The sequence below is a fragment of the Seriola dumerili genome, unplaced genomic scaffold (genome assembly GCF_002260705.1).
Source record: "Seriola dumerili isolate Sdu_G_001 unplaced genomic scaffold, Sdu_1.0 BDQW01000017.1, whole genome shotgun sequence".
Lineage (NCBI taxonomy): Eukaryota > Metazoa > Chordata > Actinopteri > Carangiformes > Carangidae > Seriola > Seriola dumerili.
Window position 1 is genome coordinate 13,739,644 of NW_019174272.1, and position 17,467 is coordinate 13,757,110.

The 17,467-nt window shown below is 40.8% G+C and overlaps 2 protein-coding genes across 4 annotated transcripts; one reads left to right on the forward strand and one right to left on the reverse strand.

Annotated features, from left to right (window-relative positions):
• The first annotated feature begins 2,805 nt into the window (after window positions 1–2,805).
• LOC111231726 (ankyrin repeat domain-containing protein 34B-like) lies at window positions 2,806–4,604 on the forward strand. Its single transcript, XM_022758948.1, has 2 exons — window positions 2,806–3,008; window positions 3,110–4,604. Exons 1-2 carry the CDS (start codon window positions 2,806–2,808, stop codon window positions 4,602–4,604), a joined length of 1,698 nt encoding a protein of 565 aa, XP_022614669.1.
• Window positions 4,605–7,808: 3,204 nt separating this feature from the next.
• Window positions 7,809–16,802, reverse strand: fam151b (family with sequence similarity 151 member B). Of its 3 annotated transcripts, XR_002665455.1 has the most exons (7): window positions 16,756–16,796; window positions 16,358–16,482; window positions 13,609–13,768; window positions 13,317–13,534; window positions 11,053–11,188; window positions 9,426–9,511; window positions 7,892–7,978 (listed from the first exon to the last, which is right to left on the reverse strand). XR_002665455.1 is itself a non-coding variant. In XM_022757456.1 (6 exons), exons 2-6 carry the CDS (start codon window positions 16,405–16,407, stop codon window positions 7,867–7,869), a joined length of 696 nt encoding a protein of 231 aa, XP_022613177.1. In that variant the 5' UTR covers window positions 16,408–16,482; window positions 16,756–16,802; the 3' UTR covers window positions 7,809–7,866. The 3 variants fall into 3 exon arrangements, 2 of the variants coding, with proteins under 2 accessions (XP_022613177.1, XP_022613169.1); XM_022757456.1 differs by lacking the exon at window positions 9,426–9,511 and having other exon boundaries at window positions 7,809–7,978; window positions 13,609–13,788; window positions 16,756–16,802; XM_022757448.1 differs by lacking the exon at window positions 9,426–9,511 and having other exon boundaries at window positions 7,809–7,978.
• Between the last annotated feature and the right edge of the window lie 665 nt (window positions 16,803–17,467).

Sequence of the window (17,467 nt, forward strand, 5' to 3'; positions counted from 1 at the left end):
ATGATTTTTGGTCACCTGACGTCACAACCTGTCTAACGATGTTGGTGGCCTGTCGTGTCCCTGTGGGGATGTCTGTTACCTTGATATAACTCCAGTTTTACAAATCTATGTGTGTTTCTCACTGCATCACAGAGTATGAAAGAATCTAAAGCATGGTATATCACATACAACACCTGTGTCTAGTATTGCAGGGGTGATGTGAACAGGTAAAGTCCAGCTTTAGGATGTGACAGATGTGGGGGGACTGGACGTGATCTTTTTGGTTAAAAGAGTTGGTCTCTTGTTTAGCTACAGTCAAATCATGAACTGAAGTACAGACAGATAAAAGTACATTAAACAAACACTTTGACCACTTTATATAATTTATCATCTGCTGTTTTGTACATGCAGTGTGCTGCAGTTAAACTAGTTCATTCACAGTCACAGTTTGACAGAGAGAAACACAAGGCCACACACACAATAGGCAGCAGTAGTGAATACAGGCTGTCCAGGAGAGGATGAAAAACACATTATGTTCTTATGTCTGAAGCTAGAATAAATGCCTGACTTTGCTTCTCATCCATACAGCAGCTAATGGGATGTCTATGTTTTTAACTGTTGCCACCGTGTAACCTCAACTACTGTGAAGCATAGTTATAGTGGCAACTATACAAGTGAATCTTGAAGTATTTTGCAAATGCAGACATGTGTGTCATCGTCATCAGAAGTGATCATCACTGTGAGAATTCAAGGCAACACAAGGCTTCTCACAGAGGTCCAAAGAGGACAGACAAACACTGCAAAATTATGCAACATCCAAACAGAAATGTCATGACAACATATGCCAAACCAGGAACTGTGATTGCACTGAACACTGAATGACACTCATCAGAATATTGGTTTCAAGGAGCACTTGCTTTTGTATGTTTTTACTAGTGTATATTTTACATTGATAATGTGTCATAATGTCATAGATTTTCAGCATTTCTCCTTCCTCCTCCCAGTTTTCTTTCAGTTCCGTATGCTCTGAACTTTCTAAGACATTAACAATAGACCTATGTTGTGAGTGCACTACACCTACTTTGAACATCAAATGTTGTTGCTATAGTTACCACCCATCCATTTGCTAATCAGTTTATGCAAGCATTCACACAATAAGAGGTGCCGTACACCCTGGACAGGACTCACAAAAGTAATATACACAGAAAGGCAAACAATTCACACTAACATTCCTATTAATGTAGAGTCCTCCAGACTATAGCTCTTTTTCACTATGGGAACTTAACAACCCTTAACCTGGAGCTTCCCATAACCTGATCTTGTAGTAACCTGTGAGGGAGAGGCTCTAGGTATTTGTCGTTTTCCACTGTTTTATACAAAACAGAAGGGTTTTTATGTGCTGTGTAGATGAGTAATGTTCACGCTCACCTGCAGTGGGAGGTTGACCAGACCAGGTACCACCGTGCTGACCAGCTTCCCAAAGCCAGGTGCATTCCTCGGGAAAGGTTGACAGACGGTGATGTCAATAAAACAACAGAGGTGATGTTCAGAAACTGGGAGGAGAACAGACTGCAGAACACGGCAAACTCATTTCTTTTCATTATTTTCTTCAAGATAAAATTAAATATGGCGATGTAGCTTTGTAGCACTTCACTGCCGCACTACTTTATGGAACAAATAGGTCACTACTTACAATGTACTGATTTTTAAAATGCTAGTGTCAGGTGAAATAAACCATATTCAACTAGCACATCAGTGTACTCCCCAACACGGTCCAAACAATCTACAGTTTACAATTACAAATGAAGAATGAAGAAGCAAAACACATAAGGAACTCTGAACCAGAACAATGTCTGACTACTGAAACTAACCGCAGTGCTTATCTAAACATGTCATGTGTATTAACCGCTGTGTTTGCAGTGTTGTAAAACAGCTGTTGTATTTCTTTCCTTCAAGAGTACCTGGAACTTTGAGTTAGTACCATCTCCTGCACAGGGCCCAAATTCTGATTCAGGAACTCGTACAGTGGAAACAAAACCTGAACCTGACAATGGCTGCACTTTGGGCTCTATTTTCATCAACCCGACTCACAACATTGAAGACAATGCCCTGAGCATAGACTACCTACTAACTTTAATAGATCACAGAGCTGCTAAGAATCACTAATTAATCTTTACAGTATCTGGTGCATAATCATGAAGAACAGCAAAACATAAAGCGGTGTTGTGTGATTAGTTAGGAAATAACCTCAGTGCGCCATAGGAAAATACCAGTTCAGCGGTGCATCACTGTGTTAAGCACCAAGAACCTGCACAAAGATGGAGCCATTTTAAGTTATGGGCCCTTAAGTTCCTGTAGTGACAAAGGTCTATTAATGTGGAGCTTTGCAGTCATTCTTCTTCACAGGTCTACACTACATTTTCTGTTGTGCCATTGGGGTCCAGTTTGTTCCTCCAAGGTTATGTATATATAACAGCTGTATGACATATTATATACAGTATTAATGTCTACATTTATAGTAAGTATGTGAATATCTCAGTGTGCACATGCATAACATGCAGAAAAGACTCGGGATGGGTTTGAATGAGTCAGAGTTAAAAAAGATGTGCATCCAACAAAAAGCGTGCAGTTCATCTGAAGTTCTGTTGTAGTTTGAGGACCAACAATTCAAAGCCACCAACTGTTGATCACCTGATGAACTATACCTGAGAACTTAGTCTTCTTCTTCTTCTTCTTGCAGGCACTCGGCTGTGTACACCTTTGGACAAATAAGTGACAATTTTTCATCAAAGACAAGGTGGATTAGAGTCAGCCAAGAGCCTTACAATGGATGAGTCAACAGAAGTGCGAACCGATGGCAACTCTCTGCTAAAGGCGGTCTGTTTGAGTCGTCTGCGCCTGACTCGGCTGCTCTTGGAGGGAGGGGCCTACATAAACGAAAGTAATGAACATGGCGAGACACCGCTTATGGTGGCCTGCAAGACACACCATACAGATTCACAGAGTGTACCCAAACACAAGATGGTTCGGTACGTTCTATCAGGGCACATGTTGATTCTTGAAAGCATGTGTTTGTTGAGAATTACTAGCTGCCACTTGGTGTAATAAATGTGATCTTCACTCCCAATAGGTATCTTCTGGAAAATGGTGCTGATCCAAACATCCAAGACAAGACAGGGAAAACAGCTCTGATGCATGCATGCCTTGAACAAGCTGGAGCTGAAATACTGTCACTCCTTCTGAGCAGTGGAGCTGATCCAACTCTGGAGGATCATGCAGGCTTATCAGCACTGGTTTATGCAGTCAATTCAGGAAACAGGGATGTCCTCAGGGTCCTCTTGGATGCCTGTAAAGCAAAGGGTAAGGAGGTTATCATCATCACCACCAACAAACTGCCATCTGGCCATCATGTTACAAAACAGTATCTCAATGTCCCTCCACCCCCTGACCTTGAGGAGCGCCTGCATTACACCCCAACAACTTGTTGTATGTCTGCATATGAGCTCCAGCTACAAACTCCTCCACAGGGCTCCTCGGCAAGTGCTTCTCCCCAGCCCGGTAGCCCCCTTCTTGGCCTCAGGGATTTCCAGTGTTTTCGCTCAGGGTCCGGCCATGTCACATCTCAACCAGGTTCTCCAATCCAACATCCTAGTCCTTTACGTGTTAATGGAATGGATAAGCAACTTAATCTTCATAGACTTCACTCAGAGCAGTGGTCCAAAAGTCCTTCCTTGCTGCTCCAGCAGAGCCAGGATTCCTCTCTGACAGAGGAGCCAGTGGAAGTTACACCTGAGGAGGACTTGTCCTTCAGAGTCTGTAACCTTGTCAGCCGCAGCAGACCTCCTGCTGTTTCACGCAACCACAGTATCGATGTCCAAGACACACCAGGGCTTCTGAAAGCACTAGAGACCATGTCAGGAAATGAGAATAGGGGAGGTGGAAGAAGAGCCTTTGGTAGAAAGATGTCATATGACAGCGCTGCAAGTTCACTGCATTCTGCTTCCCACCCAAACTTGCATCATGACAGTCTCCCCTTTCCCCATGAATCCAGTCCTGTGGATGAAGATTCCGCTGACTGTCTTAGACAACTGAATGTTTCTAGTCTGCAAAATGTGGTCCGTCGGCAGAATATTGGTATTAACCACTACAGTTCTGACTCTCAGTTATCACAGTTTGGCAGCCGAAACAATAGCTCCAAGAACAGTGGTGGAGCTGGAGTGGGAACAGAAAGGCACAAGCTCATCAACATCAGGTCCTCCACTCTGTCAGGATCCAGGGAGTCCTTGGAGAGCTCTGTCCAGAGACGAGGCGCAGCCTGGCTGGAGCGAAGAGGCTCAGGGGCCCTACTTCTAGATCACATTGCCCACACTCGCCCTGGATACCTTCCTCCTCTGAACCCCCATGCTCCAATACCACACATTGGGGTCTGCTCTAGCTCTTCCTACCCTTTGAGTGGAAGTAGCAAGACACTGAACGGTGTTCTTACAGGGTCAAAGCCTTTTGCCCCTTGTGCACCTGTTTTCCTGAAGAATATACAAACCAAGAAAATGCTGTGGAGACGCCACTCAATGCAGAGTGAGCAGATGAAACAGCTCGGCAACTTCGAGGAAACCTTTGGCCGCTAGAATAACATTTTGCATGTATCAGGGGAAGATGTGTTTGCCCTTAGCAGTATCACACATTGCAGTAATAGCCTGCTCATGTTTCAATGTGAAACTTTATATACTGTAGTACTTTTCCAAAAAGGACTACAGGACTTGACTAAAAAAAAAAAAAAAATCTTAACACAAGGTTCAACTTGCTTTCTGTTTACAAAGCTTTCAACATTTAATTTCCCTCCTCAGTGAATGGAGTTGCTTAATTGTCTGTGAGATGATTTTGTTTTAATCACATGACCAAAGTATGGAATTCTGGTCACATGATAAGAGGGGACTGTAAATGATGGTAAACCCTGTTTCGGCAGATGTCCTTCTTGATCTTACTCCAGCTGTCCACTGACTCCTGGTCAGTGATCTCTTTCCAGTTAATGCTGTGAGAGACTTTGGTCTGGTGTTGTCACCTGCCCAGGAACTTCAGATGGAAAGTAGCTATTAGAATGAATGAATGTTTTCTGTATGTGGTCTTGTATGGGTGCCCCACTAGGATGCTTCTGGTGGTAAAGCTGGCAGACTGTGTGAATAAAAAGAAGTCCTCCTGAACCCAGACTGGGAGCTGCTTCCACAGGAGAGGAGCCTGATAGCTGAAGGCTCTACCTCCCATTCTAGTCTTAGAAACTCTAGGAACCACAAGTAGACAGCGGAGTGTTCTGCTCTTTAAGATATGATGGAGCTTCATCAGTAGGACAGAGAAGCCAACACAGGAGAGATGTGATCTCTTTTCTTAGTTCCTGTCAGTACTCTGCTGCAGCATTTTTGGATCAGCTGGGGGCTTTTCACTGAGTTATTGGGACATCCTAATAATAAAGAATTAGAGTAGTCCAGTCTAGAGGTAACAAATACATGGACTAGTTTTTCAGCATCCTTTTGAGACAGGATGTTTCTCATTTTCATAATTTTGCACAGGTGGGAGAAGGCTGTCCTACAAACTTGTTTTATGCGTAAGTAAAAGACATGACCCCAAGCTTTCTGATGGTAGCACTGGAGGCTGAGGTAATGCAAGTGACTATATGATTAGATGATGTTTTTCTGAGGTGTTTACTTCAGTACATTTACTTCAACTTGCCTGAATTTAGAAGTAAGAAATTACAGGTCATCCAGATCTTTATCAAGGTTAAATTCTTCTAGATCGGTGGAACGCCACTTTCTGTCGAGCTTACGCGATGCTTTAAAGCATGCGTATATGTGAATTGTAACATGGAACCTCCTCTAATTCACTACCTTCTTTTTCAGAGGTGTTGTACGCGATGAGACTGCAGCATTATCAACAAGATCATCACCCTGTGTGGGAGTAACGTTGAGACAGGTGACATTGTATAACACATGGCAGTGGACTAAATAACAAAGGGATTCTTTCCTTAAATATGGTACAGCATGATCAGATAGATGCCTCTTGTAATAGAATTTTTCATCAAATGCTGTCATGCATTATTGTAAAGTCCAAGTAAAAAATGATCAGACAACAGAGCATTTTTGGGATATATTATTAAATGTTCAATTCATGTCAGAACAAGATGGAGGGCTTGATTAAAACAGTGAGTGGATTCATTTACATGTTGAGAAAAGCCAATTGACTCAGAACTGAGGCCGTCACTGTCAACATCTACATAGGAACTCAGGTAAAAACTCTGAGTAACAAATGTTAAACTTACACAGCTGCTAAATTAAAAACAACATATGTGATGAGTCTATACCTTGAGCCATGTCACCCCTTTTAGTGAAACTGAATGTGGACTTTTTTTCTCATGATTCAGACTTTTGACAGAACTTATGTGTCTATGTAATGAAGAAACGATACATTTGCTTTTCAAAGCCAAACAGATTTGAGACTTGGCTGTGACATTACAGAAGATTTCATCTTTGAGAATGACCTTGCATCAGAGAGAGGACAGTCCAGAGTGAATACAGCTTTCATCCACTTTTCATCTGCCAGCTGTTTTTGCCAATTTTCTACAAGAAGTTATTAAAACAATTTATTCTATACAAAGGTTTAAATAATATATCAATTAACTAGATTTGAAACATGCTCCGCACTGCTGGAATTAAATAGTAATTATCAACACAAACTGCACACTAAAGAAAAGAGTGCAGCCCAGCACTTACAAGGTTTCTTTTTCAGTTCACTCACTTTGTGCTGGAGGAGCTTACCTTCTGAGAATAACCTTTTATCTAAACTGCCAGTTAGAAAATCTGCAACCCTGAATACACAAAACCTTCTCTGATACTCTTGTCACTATGTACAGAGTTGCAAGTTGTCAGTGTTCTTTGTAAAACTCTGTATTTTCAATAAACCTTGTACCAAATATATGAGTGTCTTAGTATCTCATTTCATTGAGTGGCTTATTTGAGCAATTCTAAATCTGTGTTCAGACAAATAACAAACCTAAATGCAGCAGATGTGATGGATTATTCAGCAAGGCTGTATGAACTGGTACTGAAATATGAAAATATTTGGAGGACTTACTTTATTATTTCAGGTCCCTGTATATTTTTTGTGTATATTCCTGTGCATTTTTTAGTTACTTTGCAAGTATAAAATAGTTCAAATCATCTCCAAATCAACCAACTAAAACAGTAAAGCACTACTGAAACATCAAAGCATCAGTAATAATCCATTGATCAATTAAAATAAAATACAATAATAAAATACTAGGAAGATTTTTCTGCATGAGAACTTTTACTTTTGATACTTTGAAGAGTATAACAGCCCTGAAAATCTGCCCTTTGACCTCCAGCTGTAGTGACGTACAGGTGTGCTCCAGGACCCTGTGACATCACTGGGTGTGGTTACAGGTGCAACACAGCACATTTCTGACCTCAACCAACCAGTTATGCTGCGTATGGTCAAAGGTGAAACAGACTTTAAAACAACAGAGGTCATCAACACACTGCTTTTTGGCCTGGTGTTAAGTTCTGTAACTGTACTTGAATGCAACACTTTAACTTGTTACGCAGTGTTACAAGTGACTTGTTGCTACAGCGCAGAAGAGAGGTAACTTCAGTATTTCGCAAGGAACAGGCAGCAATTAGAGAAAAGTCAGAAAAAATATATGCACAATTTATGGAGCAAAAATACTTTATTTATCACATGATCCGTAAGATTTAACTTACACTCCAGACAAAAGACAGACAGGTTTGACTTTCCTCTCTCCAGCAGTGACAGTCTCCTGAAGAAGCCACAGCCAGACAGCTTCTCAGTGTTTACAGCGGACGTCACGCTGAGCTCTGTCCTTCACAAGTCCAGGTCATAGTAGATCCTGCTGATGTGGATCTCTTTTTTGTAGGGCAGCAAGTCCTGCAGTGTTACCACGTCATTCCTGCCAGTCCACACAGTTAGAGTGTACCTGTGAACAACAACATTTCATTAACAGCTCAAAGATATTAACATGTGTCAGAGCAACAAATAACGACTCTGCTGTTTACAGTTGTGGGCAGGAACAGACTTGCTCTTTGCCTTTCCTGTAACGCCTTCAGTGCGTAGACATAACAGATGAGAGACATATAGAGTGGATAAACTGATAAGTTGTCATTCAGCCATCGCAAAGACTTGCCATTTTTCTGTGGCTAGAAATGTCGCCAGCTTCAAATCCTATCCTTCACTGTGAGGGAGGACGTGATCCACCAAGAGCGCAGGCTGCTTCTCTCCAGACATGCCACAGTCCAGCAGAGTACCGCCAGAAATCACACTCACTGCAGGATGACTGAGATGCACTAAGTTGGTGGAAAAGTAACTGGATCTGTTCCTTTGCTAACCAAACTTGCCCACAATGCATTCAGCACTTCACTGTAGCAGGGGCTTGTGGGTGACCAGAGGAAGATGGTGCTGAAACCATCTACAGTGGATGTGATTCTCCTACTAGATAATTGCAACTGTGTGAAATGAAGACTACATTTTCCAAGCTCCCTGTGTTAACTGTCATTTACCTCTTGTTATATGCTGTATCAGGTTTTTTTAAAATCTACTTTATATATAATCCCTCCCTTTCCTCTTCCTGCAAAATGTGAAAATATTCTGATGACTCATTCTGCACTCAGGGGCAGTCATAAATTTATATGATCACAGATGAAGAGATAACCCTGCCCATCATATAAATCTGAGCTAGTGGGCAGCTAGCAGAGCAGTAGGAGGTGTGTGTTTGGATGAAGCGGCAACCTCTGAGGCTGAAACATGCAGCCAACACGGAATACCAAAAACTGCACTTCTTCGACTGGTCGCTTGAGTCCGGCTCCAACAAGGAGTCAATCCCTGTAGACTCCCATGTTAAAATGTCCAACTTTACAGCAGAAATAAACATGTTTACAGCCTGGTACAAAAAAACAGTTTTGGTCCCTGCGGCTAATTTCCTCCATCATGACAACTGCGCCCCTCCTCTTTGCCCATTTTTGTATTAGCCTGGCGTTCGGCGGAGTCAGGTAAAGGCGACGACAGCGACGACAGAACAGCTCACAACAGCTCTTCAGAAACTTGTGGGTGACGTCACGGAGGCCATGTCCATCTTTATTTACAGACTATGGTTTGGATTGAGCAGGTAAAGAATGTGAAGAATGTGGTTTGCTGTCCTCCTTCTCCTGGTATAACAACACACAGGTAAGGCAGGTGTGTGGACGCTAACGGCCTCTGCAGCTCCTTAGCTCCATATTTCTCTTCAGCTCTGTATCACGTCACCATATTTGCCATCACCAACCCTATCACATCTGAAGGATTTGATTTAAATCCCTCTGGTAACTAAACCCTGCTCACACACTCAGTTTCACATCACAATACAAAAATGAAAATAAAAATGCTCTCACTTCTGTTGACTTGAAGGATCATCACCATCATGCCTGTACAAGGTTCTGCTTTGGATTAGAGCTGTTTGGACTGTTGTAAAGTTCAGCTGTGGAAGATGTACTGAGTTTAGTTATTTTTTACTGTGACAGAGGATTTCCAAAGCAAACAGTCCAACATTTATTATGTGGCACACAGAATTCAACCACAGCATAAAGAGACACAGATCTTTGGAAATGTGTTCTTTAATTTCTCTGAAAAGCTAAAATGATAAGAATAAGAAAATCCAGACCAAAATGACAAGTTTCAAGTAAACTGAACAAAGAGTGTGGGAGGGGTGGCCTTAAAATATAATACTTAAAATATGCACATTTGATTATGGTGGCCCAGTATGGTCAATTGTCACCATCATATACAGGCTGTGAGCATTTCTCTGTGGACTGAGGCTTTGATACTTTCACAGTATTGGACATCTACTTTTTGACTGGATGGAGCTTTAGATGACTGTTTCCTCATCAAACTCAGTATTGCCCTTCTTTTTGTAGAGCACAGGTTAACTCATGTGCTTTTGTTATGTTATTTTCTTCTCGATTTCTTCTCCTGACTTAGTTTCAACTGATATGGCCGTGTCCCGGGTTTATGTCTGCAAAATACAGCGCTTAACATTACCGTTAATCACTCATGTCCCGGAATCAACTGTGTGCAGGTGAATTAACGTTAACTTCTACTCAATCACGTTTGTTATAGTGTTTCAAATAGACCACACGAACGTAACGTTTATTATAGCACCTGCTGCTGGACACTAAAGGGCTGGTAATTATTGGCATTCTTTTCTTTAGTTGCACCACCACACCAGTGCTGCAGCCTGCTGAAGTCTGCCAGGAGACAGCACAATGATGAATCCTCAGAGGATCCTGCAGGTATTCTACTGAAGGCCAAATGAAATGAATTTCAAGGCATTGCGTCGTGCACAGTACTTGAAGGGATGGTTCGGACTATTTGAAGTGGGGTTGTACGAGGTAGGGAGGTCGACACACACCTAGCTTTGAGAAGCAGAGAGGAGTACCAGCACAGAAGCTAAGCAATGCACTGCTGTGGAAGGCAAAACTTATATAAGCCACTTTAAAAGGTCCAACCAAAAATATCAATATCAGTTTAAGTGTACTCTATATTTAGAACTTTTTTTTTCACCACTTTACTCTGCAGTCAGACAGGCTTTTCTGGTGGGAAACTGTTATTATAAAAAAGCCAGACATCACTCTCTCTCACTCAGCCAGACTCTGCCCGACTCTAATTTTACCTTGCAGAACACGGAGTTGCTGGTCTACCGCTGCCTCAATCGGTTAGTTTGTTTGTGTGACTTCGGCGAATCTGAACTAACCTTTTAAAACACCAAAGCTGCCAGACTCCTTAAGGATTGTGTCCTTAAAGGTACCGGATCGATGAGAATACAGTTAAAGTACCAGATATATAAGAGTACTGTTACAGTACCGGATCGATGAGAGAACCATTAAAGAACTGAATCGATAAGTGGTATCGATAAAAATAGTAGTTCTGTTAAAATCTTCATGATACCCGTCCCTAAGTGGAACTCAGCAGAGATTAAGTAAATGCTGATGTGAAAGACTGGCCTCACTGGTGTGACCTCACCTGTCTGACTGCTGCAGCAGCCACTTGAGCTGGGAGAAGGACTGGGACAGGAGAGCTGCACGAACTGGGAAAGTGACAGGATGTGTAAGGGTTCTACATATCTCCTCCATCACACGCACCATGTCCCAGCTGTAACCTGAAGAAAGAAAAGAAAACATATCAACATCCGGACCGCCTTCTCACAGTATCTACAGGTTTAACATCTACTCCAGGTGTAACACTCTTGAGGATATGGCTGGTAATAAATCCCATATGCAGACCCAAACCAACCACGAATGTGTCCTACTAACAACTACTGTGTAGAGTTCAATTGTTGTCCAAAAACTATTTAAGACACATCAGTATAAGCCACACTGTTGCACTGTGATATTTTTGATTAAATTGGTGGTCTCTCTTTTGTTCTAACATGTAATTACTCACCTAACAAACTTCCTGTGTCATTATGTAATTTTTATCAGAAATATCTTCTTGCCTGGAAGTTATGCTTCATCCACAATTTTTCTCCACATAAAACCTTCTTATGGAACAATGAAAATATAACCTTTAAAAACAATCTCTTTTTTATCCCAATTAGGGCCAAAGAAATATCAGTAATATTGCAGTTATTTTTGATGAACATGGATCTATTCTGTCGTATGAGAATTTTATGACTAAATATAATTTTCCTATTCCTTTGAAAGAATACAACTAGCTAGTGCTAACGCTAGTTTCTTAGCACTCGGAAGATACTTCTTTGTTGCTGGTAACGATAGACTGTAAACACAGTGGAAGCTTCCGGCTTCATAGTGAAAACTCTGCCTATGTCTGCTCTGTCCTCTGCGACTCCCCTGCACTGTGCACTGGTTCTTTAGCCGTTTAACTCAGGTATGAGAGCAACTCTAAGCTAAATCAACATGTTGTATTTGTGTGTACTTGTGTGTGCGTGTTGTTGTGTGGCTTTTTGAGTGTGTGTACATGTCGTTCTATAATTGTGAGGACAAATTTGGGTAAAACCCATTATTGTGAGGTCATTTTGGTCGGTCCTGACAACTTCAAAGTGCTGTTTGAAGGTTAAGCTTTGGCAGTTTCTAACACCACGCACACACTTACATTGACAGACACACAAACACCATCTCCACCTTATAGATATTAACTATGTAAGTGTCTCAACCTGGTAACACAAGCTTTTTGGAGACTCTATGATAGACATCGATTGGCTAATTAGACTGATTAAGTCAGGGCATTATTTTCTGTTGTCCATGTTCTAGCAGGAGAAATCACAGCAGCTTTATTGCAGATCAGCTTCTGTTGGGGCATGTACATGTATGTGTGTAGACATGTCTTGCTGTGGTTGTGGGGACAAATTTAGGTCCCAAACCATCATTGTGAGGTCACTTTGTCCAGTCCTCACAGTTTCAAAGAGCTTGTTGATGGACACCTGCAGTGACTGAGGTCAGAGTTAGGATAATTCTCTACAACATGAATGAAACTCAAAGTAACGTCCTCTGTAGAGATTGAAACGTGTGTGATGGATACGCACCAAGCAGCAGACACATTCATATTTCTTCAGGAATTTTCTAGTTTCTTCTATCATTCATTGTAGCATGTTTGTTTCCCTAAAGCTGGAATAGTATGAGACTTGTAAATGCTCCTACTGTAGCAGTTTCTCATTTGTAGCCAGCACTGACCGTCACTCAGGTTAAAATGATAATATCAGCTGTGACATGATGTCAGGCCAAAATGAAACTTGGCCAAAACAGGGTTAGGGTTAGTCACATTCTCCCATGTAAACTTTCATTCGAATCAATGACTTACAGTTATCAGTTTAATCATTCGGAATAGTGTTCCCAGTAATGACTGGTACTGTAGCTCAGTGAGACCAGGGTCCTATTGTAAGTATTCTGTGTGTGACCCACCAGCTTCTCCAGACCAACCACATTGATCCTGCATGTTCTCTCTCTCTGTCTCTCTCTCTCTCTCTCTCTCTCTCTCTAATGTGCAGTATGTACAGTGGAAATCACTTTCCTATTCAAGTGAATGGTTCCTACACTTCAACCTCAGAATGTTAGTAGTGACATTGTACGTAAACATTTGTTTGGAGGCCAAGTTGGAAACTTGCAATTATTTGACAGTGACAGTGGATGAAGATAGACGGGACAAGAAGAGAGAGAGAAGGGGAGTGACATTCTCTCACGATGAATTCTCTGACTGAGGTATTAACATGATGTTTTTCTTCTGTCATCAGTAGAATGTAAACACAGGCGCTGGTAATGAAGTCTCTTCACCTGGGTTATCTGTCCCAGCAGTCCATCCTGTAGTCCAGCCGAGGGAGAGCACGGTGTGAGTGGGAAGAGTTCTGATGGCAGATAGAAAAGCCTGAGGCTCCAGCGGTGTGGCCTGTCCACCAGGACCAGACAGAATATCTGCGTTGATCCACACAGGACGGCTCGTCTCAGCCAGCACCGCCTCCAGCAGGGCCACAGACGGAGACACTGCCTCCAGGCTGCATGGTGAGTAAACCAGTGTCATCATCACACACACTCACACATCAATAGAGGGAATTTAATTGTGTCTCACCTCTTAAAGTCTAGTTTGATTCCCTTGTCATATGCCTTCACTGCTTCCAGCCACTCCTTCAGTGTGATGTCACTGTCTGTGTCAGGGGGATGTGCCATGACTGGCTCTTTGGGGTCACGACCTCTTATGATTATGTCAGCCTCCAACATATGCATGGGACCTAAAAGGGTCAGTGAAGAACTCAACACAAGAGAAACATGTCTCTTACTGTTCAAACAGCTGTGGATTTACATTGTGATCATGTCTGTCTAGTTCAGACCAGATTCCAGATTCCACTTCAACACAACTTATTTTCTTAATTCTGACTAGTGTGGCACAATCAATCTAAATATAATCCAAATCTCAATATGGCCAAGTGCAATATCCAAATCTGCATGTTTTTTGATAAAGAAAAATGTGAGACAACATTGTTGTGCATTGTTAGCACCATAAGCATTGTGTTGCTACAGAGACGCCCCAGCCTACAGCTCATATCCTCCAGACGAAAAGGAACATGCTTGTTTGGTACAAGAACAACAAAAATCACCTTCACAAAATCATCATCATTTAAAAAAAATGTTCAGTGACAATGAAATGCAAAATACATACATAACATAAAACAGTATGGAAATTGCCAAACATATGTCAAACAACTGGGCCACTACACGTAGTTCACACATGTGGTTTTATCCAAAATGATCTAAGTATAAATTTCTAATATCCTACAGTGTGGTCTTTTGTAGCTACTCAACTGAGAGATAGATATTTTTGTCATATCTATATCATACAAGTCTATGCGTCCTGTCCAGAGTGTCTCCAGATATTGAGCATGGGAGCAGTCGAGCAGTTAGTCAGTCAGTCAGTCAGGCAGTCAGTCAGTCAAACCTCATTCATAAAACACCCACATCAGAATCACCATACTACTGATCTCATTTTAGATGTATGACAGAACTGATGACATGTAAAGCTTTTAATTAAGTGTTTTTTCCAAAAATCATTTTCCATTATGTTATTTGCCCACATTTCAGAGGCTACTCAATCTTCAATTCAACTAAAATACATACATTGAGCTTAACTTGACTGATATTAACATTGGATGCATAGAAAATATATCTTTTTTGCATTTACAGTCATTACGATAAAGTTATGTTTAGAATGAAGATACAATCATAGTTTCCATTATACTGATATTTTATAACACGCAAACGTGTATTTGTCTGCTCTTGCTTTCATTCTGTCCAGTAGATGTTGCTCTGTTAATTTCAAGCATCAAGAAATGAACCTTTTCAAAAACCACTTTGCTGGACTGGTTCAGTGCTTCATGAAGCTTCATGTCACCATCACTAGCACAAGGCAAGCAGATACTGTATATAAAAACATATATTTCAAATAGAAAATATACTTTCTATGGTGTTATTTCAGTGTTTTAAAAATCAAAAATCAAATAAAATCACAAAGTAGTTCATCACAATGTTCATCACAGTTTTAGCTCAAGGTGATCATGGGTTAATTGTCTTCTGTCTGACTAATAGTCCAAAAAAACAAAGATTCTAGATTTAAAATGAGAAATTAATCAGTTATCAAAATATTTGAAAATTTATTTTATATCGATCCATCTGTCAAACTGTTAACTTCAGCTGTACTCCACAGTCTCAGTCTTAACAGGCAGTATTTTGGAGTCCAGGCGGCCTGGGCACTTGTGTGTGAGTGACACAAGTAACTTCCACTAACACTACAAGTGAGCACTTTGTGCTACTTGGTGGCAGAACCTTTCCCTTAAAACTGGCATTATGAGTAGAGTATGATTTACTGCCACCACCAATATAATAATAAAAGGGTGACTCACGTCCTGTCATGGAGAAAAGAAACCATTTTAGATGCCGCAATCACTCTACAACAAGCAGCAGAAGCAGAGGTTTGACAGATGATCAAGCAACAATTAAAAAACATTGAAAAAATAAAAGGAAAAGAAATAAGGAGCATGATTTGTCTAACATGAGTCTGTTAATCTGAAACACTGTACACATGTTACAGCATATACTCTGGTTTAAACAGAGGGATTTCTAGATTAGAAATCAGATTTAAAGACACAGATAATGGGATGACAAATGGCTTCAAGTTACATTTTTAAATCAAGTGACCTGACATCACTAGGTGTGTCTGTTAGGTGGTGTTAGGGGTGTACAGTAAAGACGTACATTTACTTGAGTACTGTAATGACGTATATTTTTCCAGTATCTGTACTTTGAGTATTATTTTTTTTTAAATGTATTACTTTTACTCCACTACACTTAAAAGACAAATATTGTAGTTTGATTCCACTACATTTCTATGAAGTACTCTTACTTTGAAACAGAGCTTTTAGTCAGTGAATGAATTGTATTTTATTTTGAAAATCTGATAGCCCAAACACTGTGTTCACAGGAGAAAAAACAATCACAGCCAGAAATAAGGAGAGATGTATTTTGCTTAAAATGTTTGCTGTATTTACCATGACCAAACTTTATCACTACCTAAAAAAAGAAAAATGAAAACAACAGCTACTTGTTGATTCACTTGTGTTTTTATGTCCATATCTACAGTCTTTGTATCATATTCTACAAGCTTTTTATTGTACAGGTCCTACAGTCAGTCAGTCAGTTGTTTTAGATTAGGTTCTGTAAAAGTGGAACAATACAACAATAAGAAAAATGTACTTTTGAATACTTCAGTATTTTTAAAATCAAGTGTACCAGTACTTTAACTCAAGTAAAAATGTGACTGTTCACACCTGTCAGAGCCTCTGTCAGTCTGCTCCTGCTGTTCACTGCGTGCGACCATTTCACCTCGCTAGCGTCTTTCTTCGTTATCTGATTCAGACTCAGAAAGTACTCCAGCGTCCGGTCACTCATCGCCCTGCGGACAAAGCGTTACCGTCAATTAGCGCCACTTTACAGCCACGGTTTGACTTTAGTCCGGATGCTGAACCAGAGTAAAGATGAGCAGACTGGGATCTGTAATGTTAGCTAGCTGGATTACCGTGAGAAACACGAAGCGTAGCTGAAAACAGTTAGCACACTTAAGATATTTTGTTGGCGTCTTTACACTTTAAATTCCAAATAACATAAAGTGGAAAACAACTCATTAATACTAGGGCAAAGGAAAGACAGACAACAATCCGTGACTCACCTCAACCAGTAACAACACGAGTTTACACAAGTCAAGTTAGTAGCAGGAACACCAACCTCATTCCCGGTTACGAGTTTTCAAAATAAAAGAACCGGCAGTCTTTAACCCATGATGCTATCTAACATTAACAATTTAACAAAACTATGTTTCACTTTTCCTAATGTTAATTAGATGTCAACTTCTTGGTAATAGTAAAAATAACATTAATCACTGACATTCAAAGAAAAGGAGAAAAGTTCCTCCCTCAGTCACAACTGCATCTGATCTTGGGGCCAATTCACCAAGTGGTACCTTTCTGTGACCTTCTCTTTTTTTCTGTGTATTGTATTGTATAGTCTTCCAATGTTATTTGTGCAGAGGCAACAGAGGTGTATGAGCGCTTAAGAAGATTCATCTCCCTCTCAGTATTTCATCCTGTATCTTTCTAACCCCCAATAACAGAGGGAACAGTAACTGTCCTTGTGAAAGGACAATTCACTATTTATGCAACCCTGCACTGAAAAACAGACAAGTGCTTTTGAAGTGTTTTTTCTGTGGGACTGTGTGTTTCAGTGACTGATCAGACAGTGCGAAGGACATTGCATGAAGTCAATCTGTACCAGGAAGAAAACCATTGCTCACAAAACTACACAAAACTGCAGATTAAACTTCGCCAAAGACCACGCAAAGAAACCTGCTGAACAGTGGCACCTAACCCCTCAAACAAAGAGGA